Raw genomic sequence first — 14,822 nt, forward strand, 5'->3', positions numbered from 1 at the left:
TCTAGATCACAGTCTTGGTGTGTTCACGCATGTAGGGTGTTCTAGATTGCGGTTGCCCTGGCCAAAGTCTTTGCACATAGGGTGTCCTATGACATAGGGTCATAGATCACACCAAGTGGCTCTTTGCATGTAGAGTGTTCTAGATCACTACATTGGGAGTCGGTATGTGGCATGCTCTAGAACATATGTGTCTTTGCATGTAGAATGTTCTAGATCACAATTTGTGTGTTCAAGCATTTGGGGTGTTCTAGATCATTGTCCTGAGCAAGTCTTTGCACATATTACTGTTGTCCTGGGTGAGTCTTCGACATGCATGAGGTGTTCTAGATCATTGTTGTCCTCAAAGTCTTTGCACATAGGGCATTCTAGATCATCATCCTGGGTGAATCTTTACACGTAGGGTGTCATAGATAATCCTGAGTTAATCTGTGCATGTAGGATGTTCTAGATCACCAACATACTGAGTCTTTGTATATAGGGCATTCTAGATCACAGTCCTGTCTGTGTCTTTGCATAGAGGCAGTTTTCAGATCACTGTCCTGGGTAGTCTTTTAATATAGGATGTTCTAGATCACCACCTTGGTGAGGCTGCATAAGGGGCATTTGAGATCATCCTGGTAGTCTGCGTGTAGGGTGTTCTAGATCACCATCCTGGGTGGGTCTTGGTTGTTCTAGATTGCTGCTGCCGTGGGTGAGTCTTTGAATAGAGGGCATTCTAGTATCTTCAACCCATTTTTCCAAGGTTCCTGTCAACTAATGCTTCTTTGGTTTGATTAGTGTTACATCTGGCACTTCAGACTGACACTTTAGACTTTTCCAAGCCTTGTCAACATACAAGGATGAGGTAGAAGGTGATAGGGGAAAAGAAAACTCTGGTCTCAAGAAACACCATCTAGATTGCAGCAACTGCTGAAGGAAGGCTTGCCAAGGGCTCCCTGCATTTCTCTCTCCAGAAGTTTGGGTTTTGCAGACTTGCTTGCTACCTGCTGAAGTGTGTGTGTGTGGGGGGGGGGGGGGGGGAGAGAGAGAGGAAGAGATTTTGCATTTTGTCACCCCGCTCCCATTCATGCACCATCTCTATTCTCACATTTTGCTCCTTGCTCGCATGCAGCAAGGCAACCTGGCATGTGTCTCCATTTCCCCCACACACACACTCTTCGCCCCATATCTCTGTGCGCACTGGCCTAGATACGTCACGCATATGTGCAGGTTATTTTAAGGCTGCAGAAGAGAGGAAGTAGACAGGTTGGTGTGTCTTTGCACAGCCCTCGCTCCCTTCCTCCTTCAAGCTTTTCGGGGGGTGAAGTGAACCTGAGAGGAAGGAAGGAGCCACAAAGAGTCTCAGAGTATTGCCATGGAGACGTGGTGAGGCAGGCCTTTTGCTAAACGCTGGAGAAGGGAGAAAGGAGGCCTCCTCAAAGCTGCAGAAGGGGAAAAGGAGGCCTTCTGAGCTGCAGAACGGAGAAAGTAGGCCTTCTGAACTGGAGAAGGGAAAAAGGAGGCCTCCTCAGAGCTGGAGAAGGGAAAAGGGAGGCCTTCTAAGCTGCGGAAGGGAGAAATGAGGCCTTCTGAGCTAGAGAAGGGAGAAAGGAAGCCTCATCAGAGTGGCAGAAGGGAGAAAGGAGGCCTCAGAGCTGGAGAAGGGAAAAGGGAGGCCTTCTAAGCTGCAGAAGGGAGAAATGAGGCCTCCTCAGAGCTGGAGAAGGGAGAAAGGAGGCTTCCGAGTTGCAGAAGTGAAAAAGGAGGCCTTCTGAGCTGCAGAAGGAAGAAAGGAGGCCTCCTCAGAGCTGCAGAAGGGAAAAGGGGGTCTTCTGAGCTGCAGAAGGGATAAAGGAGGCCTTCTGAGCTGGAGAAAGGAGGCCTTCTGCTTAGAGCTATAGAAGGGCAAAAGGAGGCCTTCTGAGCTGCTAGAAGTGAGCAAGGAGGCCTTCTCAGAGCTGGATGAAGATAGGTGGGCAGAGTTCTCAATGCCACCCGGGCAAAGGTGGTCTTCTAGGGTAGGTCCAGCCCTTCCTTGGTCCGACCCTTCCTTGCAGGGCTGCTCTGAGGATCCACAGCTTTGCCCAGAATCAAAGCGTGGGAAGCTCCTTGGACAAAAGGCACTCAGTTGGAAAAGCTCTTCTACTGAAACAAATACAAATGCATAATAGTTGATCTAGAGATCACACAGCTCCAAATAATAAAGGTGCCAAGAGCCTGTGTGGTGCAGTAACTACAACCATATACCTGTGTATACGTGTGTACGTGTGTAAGGGATTGGGCTGCCAACTCCATAATAGCGTCCCACCGGTTGTTGCAGGCCGTCATAGGTCTCTGTGTCACTTCCTTTTTGGAATTTGCTTCCTCCATAGACCTTCATCAAATTCCAATGTCTTCTTAACCTCGTCTGTTCCTTTCCTCTTTTCCACACCGCATTTCTCCTGCACCGTGAGCTCTGGGAATATTGCAAACCCAAATGCTGCTGTTCTATTAAAATCCGCCCGCCCTTCCGGAAGGGTGCCATAGGTCTCTTTGTCGCTTCTGCTGCTATAATTAATCTGTCTTCCAAGTGGTACCAATCTCTCTCTCTCTGCCGCTTCCCTCTCTTTCTGGAGGAGGGGGTTCGGCTCCCTGGCAGACGCCGGCGCTGATCTCTCCTTTTGCTGACGTAGTGTTTCTTTTCATTCTTCTCTTGCCGCCTACTCTGGGTGACTTTGGAGAGAGAGATAGAGAGAGAGAGAGAAAAGCTCGGCGACCAAGTTTGTGATTGAGTGGGTGCCACTTTTTCCTCTTTCTCCGCCGCCGCCGCTTCGTTCGCTCGCTTGTCCGCCCACGGGCAGATGCTACTGCGCAAGAAGCGAGTGAGAACGAGACAGAGAGACGAGGGAGAAGTGCCTGCTCCCTCCTTTGCCGGATGAGGAGCGGGAGGTGTCAAGCGAGGCAGAAGTGATCAAAACCCAGTACCCTCAAGGGGGGGGGGGGTGGGGGCTGCAGTGCCGAGTACGGCAACACCAGGAAAGAGGCCACCCTGTAACAGAATCCCACCTCCCCCCTGCAACACCCTGAATAATCTCCCCATAGCCCCCTCTTTTGATGTGGGTTTGGAGCCCCATCCATCCCCTTAGAAAGCATTGAAATCTTTGGGAGGGGGGGTCCTCCGTATCCACTGATGAGGTTTACTTCCCAAATTCAAGGATGCTCAGTCCCTGTTATGGACAGCGGCAGAGTCTCAACCTGGGGGTCAGGACTCCTGGGGGATCACGAGGGGGTTTCAGAGGGGCTGCCAAAAATCCACTAGAAAACATATTTCTGATCATCTTCAGAACCCCTTTGGCAAAGAAGGCTGAAGATCTCTCCGCCTGTCCTTTGCTTTCTTTTTGGAAACAGAGGGCGAATCCCCCACCAAAAGCCCTTCTCTGCTGTGATTGGATGACCTCTCAGCTGGCCTCTCAACCAAGGGGAGGGCTGTTTCTGAGACTCCAAACAGGGAGGGGACAGTAGGCATGCTTGGCGCATGTGAGGCGAGGGAGAGCATGTGCGGCTGGAGGGAGGCTCACACCAGTGAGTCTCTTCAAGGCATGGGGGTTCTGTGTGGGAAGTTTGGCCCAATTCTGTCATTGGTGGGGTTCAGAATGCTCTTTGATTGTAGGTGAACTACAAATCCCAAGACCCTCAACTCCCAAATGGCGTGGTCTATTTTCCCCAAACTCCACCAGTGTTCACATTGGGGCCTATTGAGCATCCATGCCAAGTTTGGTCCAGATCTGTCATTGTTTGTCATTGTTGGTGGAGTTTACAATGCTCTTTGATGGTAGGTTAACTATAAAACCCAGGAACTACAACTCCCAAATGACAAAATCAATCCCCCCCCCCAACCCCACTAGTATTCAGATTTAGTCGTATTGGGTATTCGTGACCGCATTTCTGTGTACAAACCCACACGATCTCTTTGATCATCTGGGGAGGCCCTGCTCTCGCTCCCGCCCCCTTTGCAGGCGCGATTGATGGGTACGAGGGGAGGGCCTTCTCGGTGGTGGCCCCCCTGACTCTGAAACTCATTTCCCAAGGATATCAGGCAAGCCCCCACGTTGGCAGTCTTTAGGAGGAGCCTGAAAACGTGGCTGTTCCAGTGTGCCTTCCCGGAATAAGGAAATAATTCACAGCTGCATCGAGTCCTTCGGGAGATGTTAGCGGGGTACAAATAAAGTTAATAATATTAATAATAATAATAATAATAATAATATGTCCTCAGAAGCACTTTAATTCCTCGTTGGATTGTTCTCCCTTCATTTCTTTTAAAACCCTCCTACCAGATGCATCCTACCTCTGTGCATGCCCAGCATTTATTTTTAATTTTAAACCATTACATTTGGCCCGGCCATAGATTTTTTCATCCTTGTGTGTTATTGTTTATATGTGATTTATATTAATTGTATTGCTTTTTGTTTATTGCTTTTCTGTTTATTGATGTGTTGTCGGGCTTGGCCTCATGTAAGCTGCTCCGAGTCCCTTGGGGAGATGGTGGCGGTGTATAAATAAAGTATTATTTTTATAATTGTAATCAAAATATTATCATTATATATTGTAATAAAAAATTACAACAGCAAAACAACAGAGAGTAAACAATCAGGCACATCAAATCACTCTCAACAAAAGATTCCCCCCAGGCACTTCCAAGCCATTAAATGCTAATCAAGGTGGTCAGTTGAAACATTCACACCTAGCTCCAGCAGACATAAGTCCTTTGTCCCACCCTGGTCATTCCACAGATATATAAACCCCTTTTCCTACTTCCAACAGACCTCACTACCTCTGAGGATGCTTGCCATAGATGCAGGCGAAACGTCAGGAGAAAATGCCTCTAGCACATGGCCATATAGCCCGGAAAAACCTACAACAACATTATTATTATTATTATTATTATTATTATTATTATTATTATTATTATTATTTGATCCACTGAATGAAAATACATCCTGCATATCATGTGAATACATGATGATTCAGAACAGTAGTCAAATTATAGTTATGAAGTAGCAACGAAAATAACGTTATGGTTGGAGGTCAGCACAACATGAGGAACTGTGTTGAGGGGTCGAGGCATTAGGAAGATTGAGAAACTTTGGTCTAAATGGTGATCTTTGAATGGGGTGATGGCTACCACCACAAATTAACATTGTAACGAATCAGAGAATACTATCGTACTGTGTAACTTGGCTCTTGGCCTAGATCCTAATGATTTTTAATATCATGCTTTTACGAGACTGTACGCTGGAGACTTGGACTCAATGGAGCCATGGGTTCAAATGGCAGGAAATTCCATCTAAACATCAGGAAGAACTTCCTGACTGTAAGGAGAGCTGTTCACCAAAGATGGAATTGAACCAAACTTGGCACAGAGATCTCCCATGACCAAGAGAAAATACTGGAAGGGTTGGTGGGCATTGATCTTGAGTTTTGGGAGTTGTAGTTCACCTACATCCAAGTTGAGCACTGTGGACTCAAACAATGATGGATCTGGAGCAAACTTGGCATGAATCCTCAATATGCTCAAATGTGAATACTGGTGGAGATTGGGGGAAATAGAACTTGACATTTGGGAGTTGTAGTTGCTGGGATTTATCATTACAATCAAGGAGCATTCTGAACTCCACCAATGATGGAATTAAACCAGTTTTGACACACAAAACTTCCATGACCAACAGAAAATACTGGAAGGGTTTGGTGGGTATTGACCTTGAGTTTTGGAGTTGTAGTTCATCTACATCCAGAGAGCACTGTGGACTCAAACAGTGATGGAACTGGACCAAACTTGGCACGAATACTCAATATGTCCAAATATGAACACTGTTGGAGTTTGGGGAATAGAGACCTTGACATTTGGGATTTATAGTTCACCTAAAATCAAAGAGCACTCTGAACCCAGCCCACAATGGATCTGCACCAAACCTACCACACTACCTACATGGCCAACATTGAATACTGGTGGGGTTGTGGGGTGGGGGTTATTTTTGAATTTTGGGAGTTGTAGTTCACCAACACCAAAAAGGAAAAGAAGGACAGACGGAGAGATCTTTAGCCTTCTCTGCCAAAAGGGTTCCTATGACCATCAGAAATATGTGTTTTCTGAAGGACTTTGGTGACCCCTCTGAAACCCACTCGTGACCCCCTCAGGGGCCCTGACCCCCAGGTTGAGAAACACTGCCCTAAGAACAATGCCAAGGACCAGATCTGTGTTTTCCATACACCAGAACCTGACTTCCTGCACAAAATCTAAGACTCCCAAATTGCAGATTGAGAAAAGGAGGCCCAAAGTGTCCAGAATCCTGCTTTCCCATAGCAGATCTGACACTCCATATGTACACCATCTCTCCTTCCTATGGAGCAAAGAGGTGGGTGAGCAGCGTCCCCATCTGTCACAATTTGAGAATTATTAGATCGAGTCTTATATAGGAATATTCTGCTGATGTAGTCCCAAAGTTGTAAATTAATGATAGACGGCTTCCATCCTAGCTCCATCTCCGTTTCCTGGCCAGATGATTAATGTTAGCCTTATGTTGACTTCCTTCTTAACATTACAGACATTTCTCTTATTACAGTCACAGTTCTTATCAGAGTCTACATTTTCAGTTCTCATTTGCAACTTTTAATTACAGTCCAGCAAGCAGGCAGTTAATCAGTATAGGCCTTAATCTTCAGACTGGTATTTGCAAAATTATTAGCTCTCATGTATTATCTGTGCCCCACACATATTAAATCCAAATTTTTCAAATCTGCACATTTTTCTTGTGATGCCTGGACAAGGCCAGGTGTGTGTGTATGTTATATATGTGCTGCTAATAACTCTGGGAACTGCTTTAACTCGGTCTCTCTCCCTCCCTGTGTTCCAGGTGATCGCGTGCGGCAGACGGAGAACCGGGCCACGCGCTGCAAGGTGGAGCGGCTGCAGCTCCTGATGCAGCAGAAGCGCCTGCGCCGGAAAGCCCGCCGGGACGCCCGGGCCCCCTACCATTGGCTGCCCAACCACCGCAAGTCCAGCCGGACCAACAGCAACAGTAGCCTGTCCAGCGAAGGTAGCAGCAGCCTGGATCTGGACTTCGACGACTCGGTCTGGAAGCCCGAAGTCAAGCCGGACATGAAGTCAGAGTTTGTCGTAGCGTGAACAGAGAGGGAGATGGGCCTCCCTTGTCGGGATGCGAAGCGCTGAACGATGGGGACGGGGATGGAGAAAACGATGATGACAACAAAGACTCTTTAGTAATAATTAATAATACATTTTCTTTGGTCCGCGCGAGCAAAGGAGTTTTTGGTTTTCTTTTATTATTTTTCCTGGGTGCTTGATTTAAAAAAAAAAAAAAAAGACTCGGTTGCTGTGGATTTCTCCAGGCGAGCGGACCTCTCCTCCGGATGTATTTAGTTTGGACAAAACGCCATATTTTGGAACAGTATTTTCTATGATTGGTTTTCCTCTCTTCCTTGCCGCCGAAACTCTGCTGGGGCTTTTGTTCTAGGAACGGAAAACAGCTGTGACAGGGCTCCCGAGTGAGAGAGCAAGCGGACCTGAAAGGAAGGCGGCAGGCAGGCGAGCGAGCAAGTGCCTCTCGTCTGAAAAAAGAAAAACACGGGTGGTTTGAGGGCGTGGGGCTTTTTGCGGTTTTGGGAGGAGGAATCTTCAAACACAGCTGCCTTAAATGATGACGACACGCAGATGGGAACGTCAACTTCAAGGGGATGGAAACAGAGCGGATGCGAGAAACCGGACTTCTTCTGAGTTTCCTCCCGTTTTGGGGTCTTGTTTCCAAGGCCGTCCCGTTTGTGCCAGAAAGCTGCTTCCTCCCTTCCCTGTGATGAATCTGTCTGGAGGCGGGCGGAGATGTGTGGAAAGTTTTCTCTTCTTTTTAAAATAATTTTTTTAAACGTTCTCCTTTTGTTTTTGGTGACTTCTACATGAACGGGAAGCACTGTGCATTCTTTCAAGGCTGAAGGTTTTGTCGCAGGGAAGGTGTTGAGTGCGAGTGAGCCTCCGCTGTCTGTGTCTTCTCTCCTTTTCCTCCCCAAGATATGTAGCATTTCTCACAATCTCCCGTCTTTCCACCGGACGACTCTCTTCCTTCTGTTGATAACTTTTCTCTTTTCCTGTATCCCCCCCCCCCCCCCCCGCCACGCTGGAGAATTGTTGTGCCCTTTTATAAGAGGCGCAAGATGGCGGAGGGAAATAGTCCGGCATTTCCTCAAGTTCCTTGCAGAGGAAAGAAGGGATAGATAGACGGATAGATAGATAAATAGATAGATATGCAGGAGGCGTGGAGACGAAAGGAGAGTGGTACCACCTCAACGTTTGCTGTCCACTCTTGCTTTTCATTTGCACATTTTCAATGCAATTCCTGGTACAGAAGAGTCTCGCTTATCTGACATGAACAGGTCGGCAGAATGTCGGATAAATGAAAATGTCGGATAATACGGCGTCTCCTGTTACCCGTCCGACGTGGCGCTAGACACCGAGACTACTAACAACAGGGACCTAAACGGTTAAAGCAAGGCAAAGTCTCAGGGCTAGAGGGTCCCAGCAGGAAGTACCCAGATGCGGAAGAGGAGTGTGGAAATCACAGGGAAGGAGGGAGGACGCTTTTCCCCCTTTCCTCCTCCTCCTATTGCCTTTTTCACTTATTGGAAATGGCGAGTTCGGGAGTGCTCCTTTAATTGAAGGGGAAATGCTGGAGGAAAGAGGTGTCGGATAAGACGGAATGTCGGCTAAGCGAAGGTCGGTTAAACGAGACTCTACTGTATATCAACTTTTTAAAAAACACACAAAACAAGCCTAATCAGCCCACCTACACTTTTATCCGCCCCCTTTTTTCCAGGTGGAAGTGTGACTCCGCATGCATGCGCATGGATGTGTCCAGATAGTGACCAACTCTCTTCCTCTGGTTCTTTTTTTTATTTTTTCAGTGGGTGTGGGGAGGGGGGGTAAAACTTGACAAAAATCAGTAATGCTTACTAGGATATACATTTGGGTGTGTTTTGTATTATTATTTATAGACTTCCAACAAAAAAAAAATCTGAGCCAGTCGTGTTTGTTTTGTTTCCAACAGGCCATAGGACTCCAGTTCTTTTGTTTGCCTGCAAACCTAGCAACCACAGGTGTGTGTGTGTGTCTGTGTGTGTCCGTGTGTCCATTCAGAGCAGGGGACGCAGGGTCTTTCCCTTCCTGAAAGACCCCTTTATTGGCCCCATTAATCTCTGCCATCCCATATCTTGACCAATAGGAATGGAGGGAAGGCTTTATAGCAGCCATGGGCCAACTTGAGCCCTCCCTCCAAGTGTTGTGGTGCAACCTGACCTTTGTTTCAGCAACTGCACTGCAAATGGAAATGGCTTGTGTTTGGCTTATTTGTTGTCCCGTGCCTCTCATTCCCTGGGGTGAGGGTGGACTCCCAATTCCCATAATCCCCAGCCCTTGGGAATCCCAAAGGCCACCTGGACCACCCAGTTGAGTGTTGTGTTTTTACCCCCCCCCCCCCTCTGCGCATTCTGTGTTTGTGGCCGCTTGGAAGCCCCACAGCCTGCCTTCTTCCCCTTTGTCTCTTATGTTTAGGATTCGATTCCCAAGCCTTAATTAAGCCAAGTTGCAGGGACCTTCTGGGACTCCTTTGCCACTCTTCTCTTTAACTTCTCCATGTTTGTGGGTCTGTTTCTTTCTTGCCACCGATCCATAATGAATGGACGCTCGACCGACAGCGCTCCTCGCTGCCCAGCAGGCTTTGGTATTCCCTTCCAAAAAGACTTCCTTTATTGTTCCCATTAATCTCTGCCCTCCCACATCTTGACCAGTAGGAGGGGAAGGCTTTATAGCAGGCCTGGGCCAACTTGGGTCCACCCTCCGGGTGCTTTAGACTTCATCTCCCACAATTTCTTCAATATGTGGATGACATGCTTCAGTATGTGGACAACATACTCATAGCACAGGCATGGGCCAACTTGGGTCCTCCGGGTGTTTTGGACTTCAACTCCCACAATTCCTAACAGCCTTAGGTCCTTTCCTTTTCCTCCTCAGCCGCTTAAGCTGTTAGGAATTGTTGAAGTTAAAGTCCAAAGTACCTGGAGGGAGGGCCAGAGTTGGTCCATGCCTGGTTTATAGTCCCGTCATGGAATCAAAACGTCCTCCTTGTGACTCAGGGGTCCTCAAACTAAGACCCAAGGGCCGGATATGGCCCTCCAAGGTCATTTACCCGGCCCTTGCTCAGGGTCAACCTAAGTCTGAAATGACTTTGAAAGCACACAACAATAACAACAATCCTATCTCATCAGCTAAAAGCAGGCCCACATTTCCCATTGAAATACTAAAAAGTTTATATTAGTTAAAATTGTTCTTCCTTTTAATTATTGTATTGTTTTTAAGTGTTTTTTGCACCACAAATAAGATATATGCAGTGTGCATAGTTTTTCAAATTATAATCTGGCCCTCCAACAGTTTGAGGGACTGTGACCTGGCCCTCTGTTTATAAAGTCTGAGGACCCCTGTTGTGGCTTCATCCTTCAATTTCTGTTCCTTGTTTTGTAAATAATTCCTGCACATTCCTCTCTCTCTGCCTGACTTTCCCCGGATTCCCTTCACTCTTTCTCCTCCTTGCCCAACTTTCACCCATTCTTTCTACAATCCGCTTTTCTTTGCAAAATTCGTGATTACACTTCTTCCGGGTCCCAACAATGTGAGGCCGACCCCAGCCATTTCCCTCAACACCCATAGGAAAAGACGTATGTTTATGGATTCTTTCTCGTGAGCAGCCAGGTGCCAATCTGCATGGCAGTGCCTTTCTATGCCCCCAAAAGGAATGACGGAAATCACGGTCTGGCATGGGAATCTCTTCCACAAAAACCCTGTCGTACTTTAGGGCTGTTTCTGCACCCCTTTGTGCCACACTGCTCCCGTCTGTAGAATAACTACCCTGTTTCCCTGAAAATAGGACAGGGTGTGATATTAATTTTTGTTCCAAAAGATTCATTACAACCTACTTACAGCTGCCTGGACACTATTTAAATTGACTTCTAAATTAACTGTAACTAGGGCTTATTATTTGAAGTACGTTTTGAGCATCCTCAAAAATCCTGAAAAATCATTCTAGGACTTATTTTCAGGGTAGGTCTTATTTTGGGGGAAACAGGGTAAGTGTGCGTTGGAAGGGGAAAGAAACAGCCCCAAAAGCTGTTCTTCCTCGATCTTGCAGTGGCGGAACCATCGTTCAGGAAATGAAATCACGCCCAGCTTTCGATGCCCAAAGGCTTTGACTCTTTTCCCTGGGGCAAAATCCTCAACCAAAATCCTCAGCCAACCAACCGCTTCCACACATGGAGGACTTGCCTCTGAAATCCCTCTTGAAGGGCACCAGGAAGCGATTCCCGGCAAAACGGAAGGAAAAACGAACATTTCCTAGCCAAATTCCCACTTCCATCCCACAAAGCTTGACTTCCTTTGCCAGCCACACGGATACATCTTTCTTCTGTGTCTTTCTCTTGCATTTCTGAAGAACGGACCTCCTTTCCGGTCTTCTCTTGCCAGCTGGAAGAGAGAGGATCGCTGCGTCTCCTCTGTCCTTTCTCCTTTCCCCGTTAAATTCCTTTGTATGTGTTGTTGTAGGCGGAATTTAATTTTTGATTGTTTTGTTATGTATTTAAATGTGCTCTTTTTATTATTTTTTTGTATGGTGTGTGTGTATGCCCGTATGTATCCTGTCCCGAGAGGTTTGTTTCTTTTTCCTCACGGGAAGTCAGTTGGTCCTTCCTTCTTTCCTTCCTTTTTTATTGGTTTGTTGATTTTTTAAGTCCATATAAGAGCAGAAAGGAGAGTCAAAAGCATTACAAAAAAAATGAAATAAATACTCGCCTCCTGTATGTATGCGTGTTTGGAAAGAGAGAGTGTGTCGGGAACGGAGGTGCGATGCAGTGCGATGCGTAGGCCTGGCTGTTGGCCACCTCAATTTAAGTTACCTGTATTAAAAAAAAGAGAGAAAGAAAGAAACTTTTAAAACATGGTTTGAAAATAATAACACAAAATAAAGATTGCTTGAGCCACACTTGCATTGTCTGTCACCTTTGGTATTGTAATGGCGAAGTCGGCAGGAAAAAGGCAGTACATGTGAAAAAGATCTTGGAGTCCAAATTGGGAGGGATAGCCAATACTCCAGAAGACAGGAGCAGGATCCAAAATGATCTTGACAGATTAGAGAGATGATTGACCAAAACTAACAAAATGAAGTTCAACAGGGACAAATGCAAGATACTCCACTTAGGCAGAAAAAACAACATGCAAAAAGTACAGAATAGAGGACACCTGGCTTGAGAGCAGTACATGTGAAAAAGATCTTGGAGTCCTTGTGGACAGCAAGTTAAACGGGCCCACAATGTGATGTGGCAGCAAAAAAAGCCAATGGGATTTTGGCCTGCATCAATAGGAGCATAGTGTCTTGATCTAGAGAAGTCATGCTACCCCTCTATTCTGCTCTGGTTAGACCACACCTGGAATATTGTGTCCAATTCTAGCCACTACAATTGAAGAGAGATATTGACAAGTTGGAATGTGTCCAGAGGAGGGTGACTAAAATGATCAAGGGTCTGGAGGACAAGCCCTATGAGGAGCGGCTTAAGGAGCTGGGCATGTTTAGCCTGAAGAAGAGAAGGCTGAGAGGAGATATGATAGCCATGTATAAATATGTGAGAGGAAGTCACAGGGAGGAGGGAGCGAACTTGTTTACTGCTGCCCTGGAGACTAAGACACGGAACAATGGCTTCAAACTACAAGAAAGGAGATTCCATCTGAACATTAGGAAGAACTTCCTGACTGAGAGCTGTTCAGCAGTGGAACTCTCTGCCCCGGAGTGTGGTGGAGGTTCCTTCTTTGGAAGCTTTGAAACGGGCTGGATGGCCATCTGTCGGGGGTGCTTTGAATGCAATATTGCTTCTTGGCAGGGGGTTGGACTAGGTGGCCCATGAGGTCTCTTCCAACTCTATGATTCTAAGGCAGAGAAGGACACACGTTTTATATAATAATAATAATAATAATAACACTTTATTTGTACCCCGCTACCATCTCCCCAAGAGACTCGGTGCGGCTTACATGAGGCCGAGCCCAAATACAACAATACAAGCAATAAAACAGCAATACAAGCAATAAAAAACATAGACCATAAAATATACAACATTATCAATAAGACAACACACAGTTAAAAACAGTGGGAAGGCCAAATGTAAGGTTAAAATTGGAAGTAATGCTGGGACATGGACAAAAAGGTGATAATGGTGTTTGTGTAAGGGCATACGAGCGGACCTAAAGAAATGTAAAGTGCTTTGGAGGACAAAGTGCTACGGGAACACTATTCCGGGAAGGCACACTGGAACAGCCATGTCTTCAAGCTCCTCCTGAAGACTGCCAGAGTTGTGGCCTGTCTGATGTCTTTAGGGAGTGAGTTCCAGAGTCGAGGGGCCACCACTGAAAAGGCCCTCTCTCTCGTCCCCACCAATCGCGCCTGCAATGCTGGTGGGATGGAGAGCACGGCCTCTCTGGATGATCAGAGGGATCGTGTGGGTTCGTATATGGAGATGCGGTCACGCAGGTAGGCGGGTCCCAAACCGTTCAGGGCTTTGTAGGTAAGAACCTGCACCTTGAATTGGGTCTGGTAAATGAATGGCAGCCAGTTGAGCTCCTTGAACTGGAGGGTTGACCGCTCCCTGTAAGGCGTCCCAGTTAACAACCTGGCTGCCGCCCGTTGGATCATCTGGAATTTCCGGGCCATTTTCAAGGGCAGGAAAAGCACACTCAAAACACCTCAACAGATGGCCATCATATCAACGTGAGGCTAACCAGATATCGGTAATTGTTTGAGTTGTCCTTGTTTCCCTTCTTGAAGATAGATAGGGACCAGATTTGCCCTTCTCCAATCTGCTGGAACTTCTCCCATCCTCCAAGAACTCTCAGAGAGGATTGCCAGTGGTTCTGAAATAACGTCTGCTAGTTCCTTCAATAGGAGCCCCCGGTGGTGCAGTGGGTTAAAGCACTGAGCTGCTGAGCTTGTTGATCGAAAGGTCGCAGGTTCGATTCCGGGGAGCGGCGTGAGCTTCCGCTGTCAGCCCTAGCTTCTGCCAACCTAGCAGTTCGAAAACATGCAAATGTGAGTAGATCAATAGGTACCGCTCTGGCGGGAAGGTAACGGCGCTCCATGCAGTCATGCCGGCCACGTGACCTTGGAGGTGTCTATGGACAACGCTGGCTCTTCAGCTTAGAAATGGAGATGAGCACCACACCCCAGAGTCAGATATGACTGGACTTAATGTCAGGGGACTACCTTTACCGTTACCTAGTTCCTTCAATACTCTTGGATGTAGTTGATTTGGCCCTGGGGACTTGAATTCGTTTAGAGCGGCCAGGTATTCCTGGATGACTTGTTTCCCTTTTTGGGGTTGGATTTCTCCTAACCCTTCATCCACTCCATGTTGCTGAAGTTGAGGACGCCTTTCTTGTTATGAGAAGACCTTCTGGACCATAAAATTGTCGGCAAGGCAAGTGAGGAATTTGTTGGACTTTGTACTCTTGGCCAAGTTTGTTTTCCAACAAATATCAGGATAGTTGACATTGCCCATGACTACTATATCTCTTCTTTGTGCCTGTTTCGTCAACTGTTGACAGAAGGCTTTGTTGAGTTTTTCATCTTGGTTCTTGTGGGTTTTTTCGGGCTATAGGGCCATGTTCTAGAGGCATTTCTCCTGACGTTTCGCCTGCATCTATGGCAAGCATCCTCAGAGGTGAGGTCTGTTTGGTAACTGGGAAAAGGGTTTTATATATCTGTGGAATG

At 46.8% G+C, this 14,822-nt stretch overlaps 1 protein-coding gene across 1 annotated transcript in view; it reads left to right on the plus strand.

Moving 5' to 3' along the window:
- The window catches only part of MIDN (midnolin), a 40,016-nt gene extending 27,966 nt beyond the window's left edge, over positions 1-12,050 (plus strand). The window contains 1 exon segment of the mRNA XM_060784818.2: positions 6,870-12,050. Within this exon segment, the coding sequence (XP_060640801.2) occupies positions 6,870-7,141 (272 nt within the window). The 3' untranslated portion in view covers positions 7,142-12,050.
- Positions 12,051-14,822: the final 2,772 nt, after the last annotated feature.

This window comes from Anolis sagrei, chromosome X (genome assembly GCF_037176765.1).
Source record: "Anolis sagrei isolate rAnoSag1 chromosome X, rAnoSag1.mat, whole genome shotgun sequence".
Lineage (NCBI taxonomy): Eukaryota > Metazoa > Chordata > Lepidosauria > Squamata > Dactyloidae > Anolis > Anolis sagrei.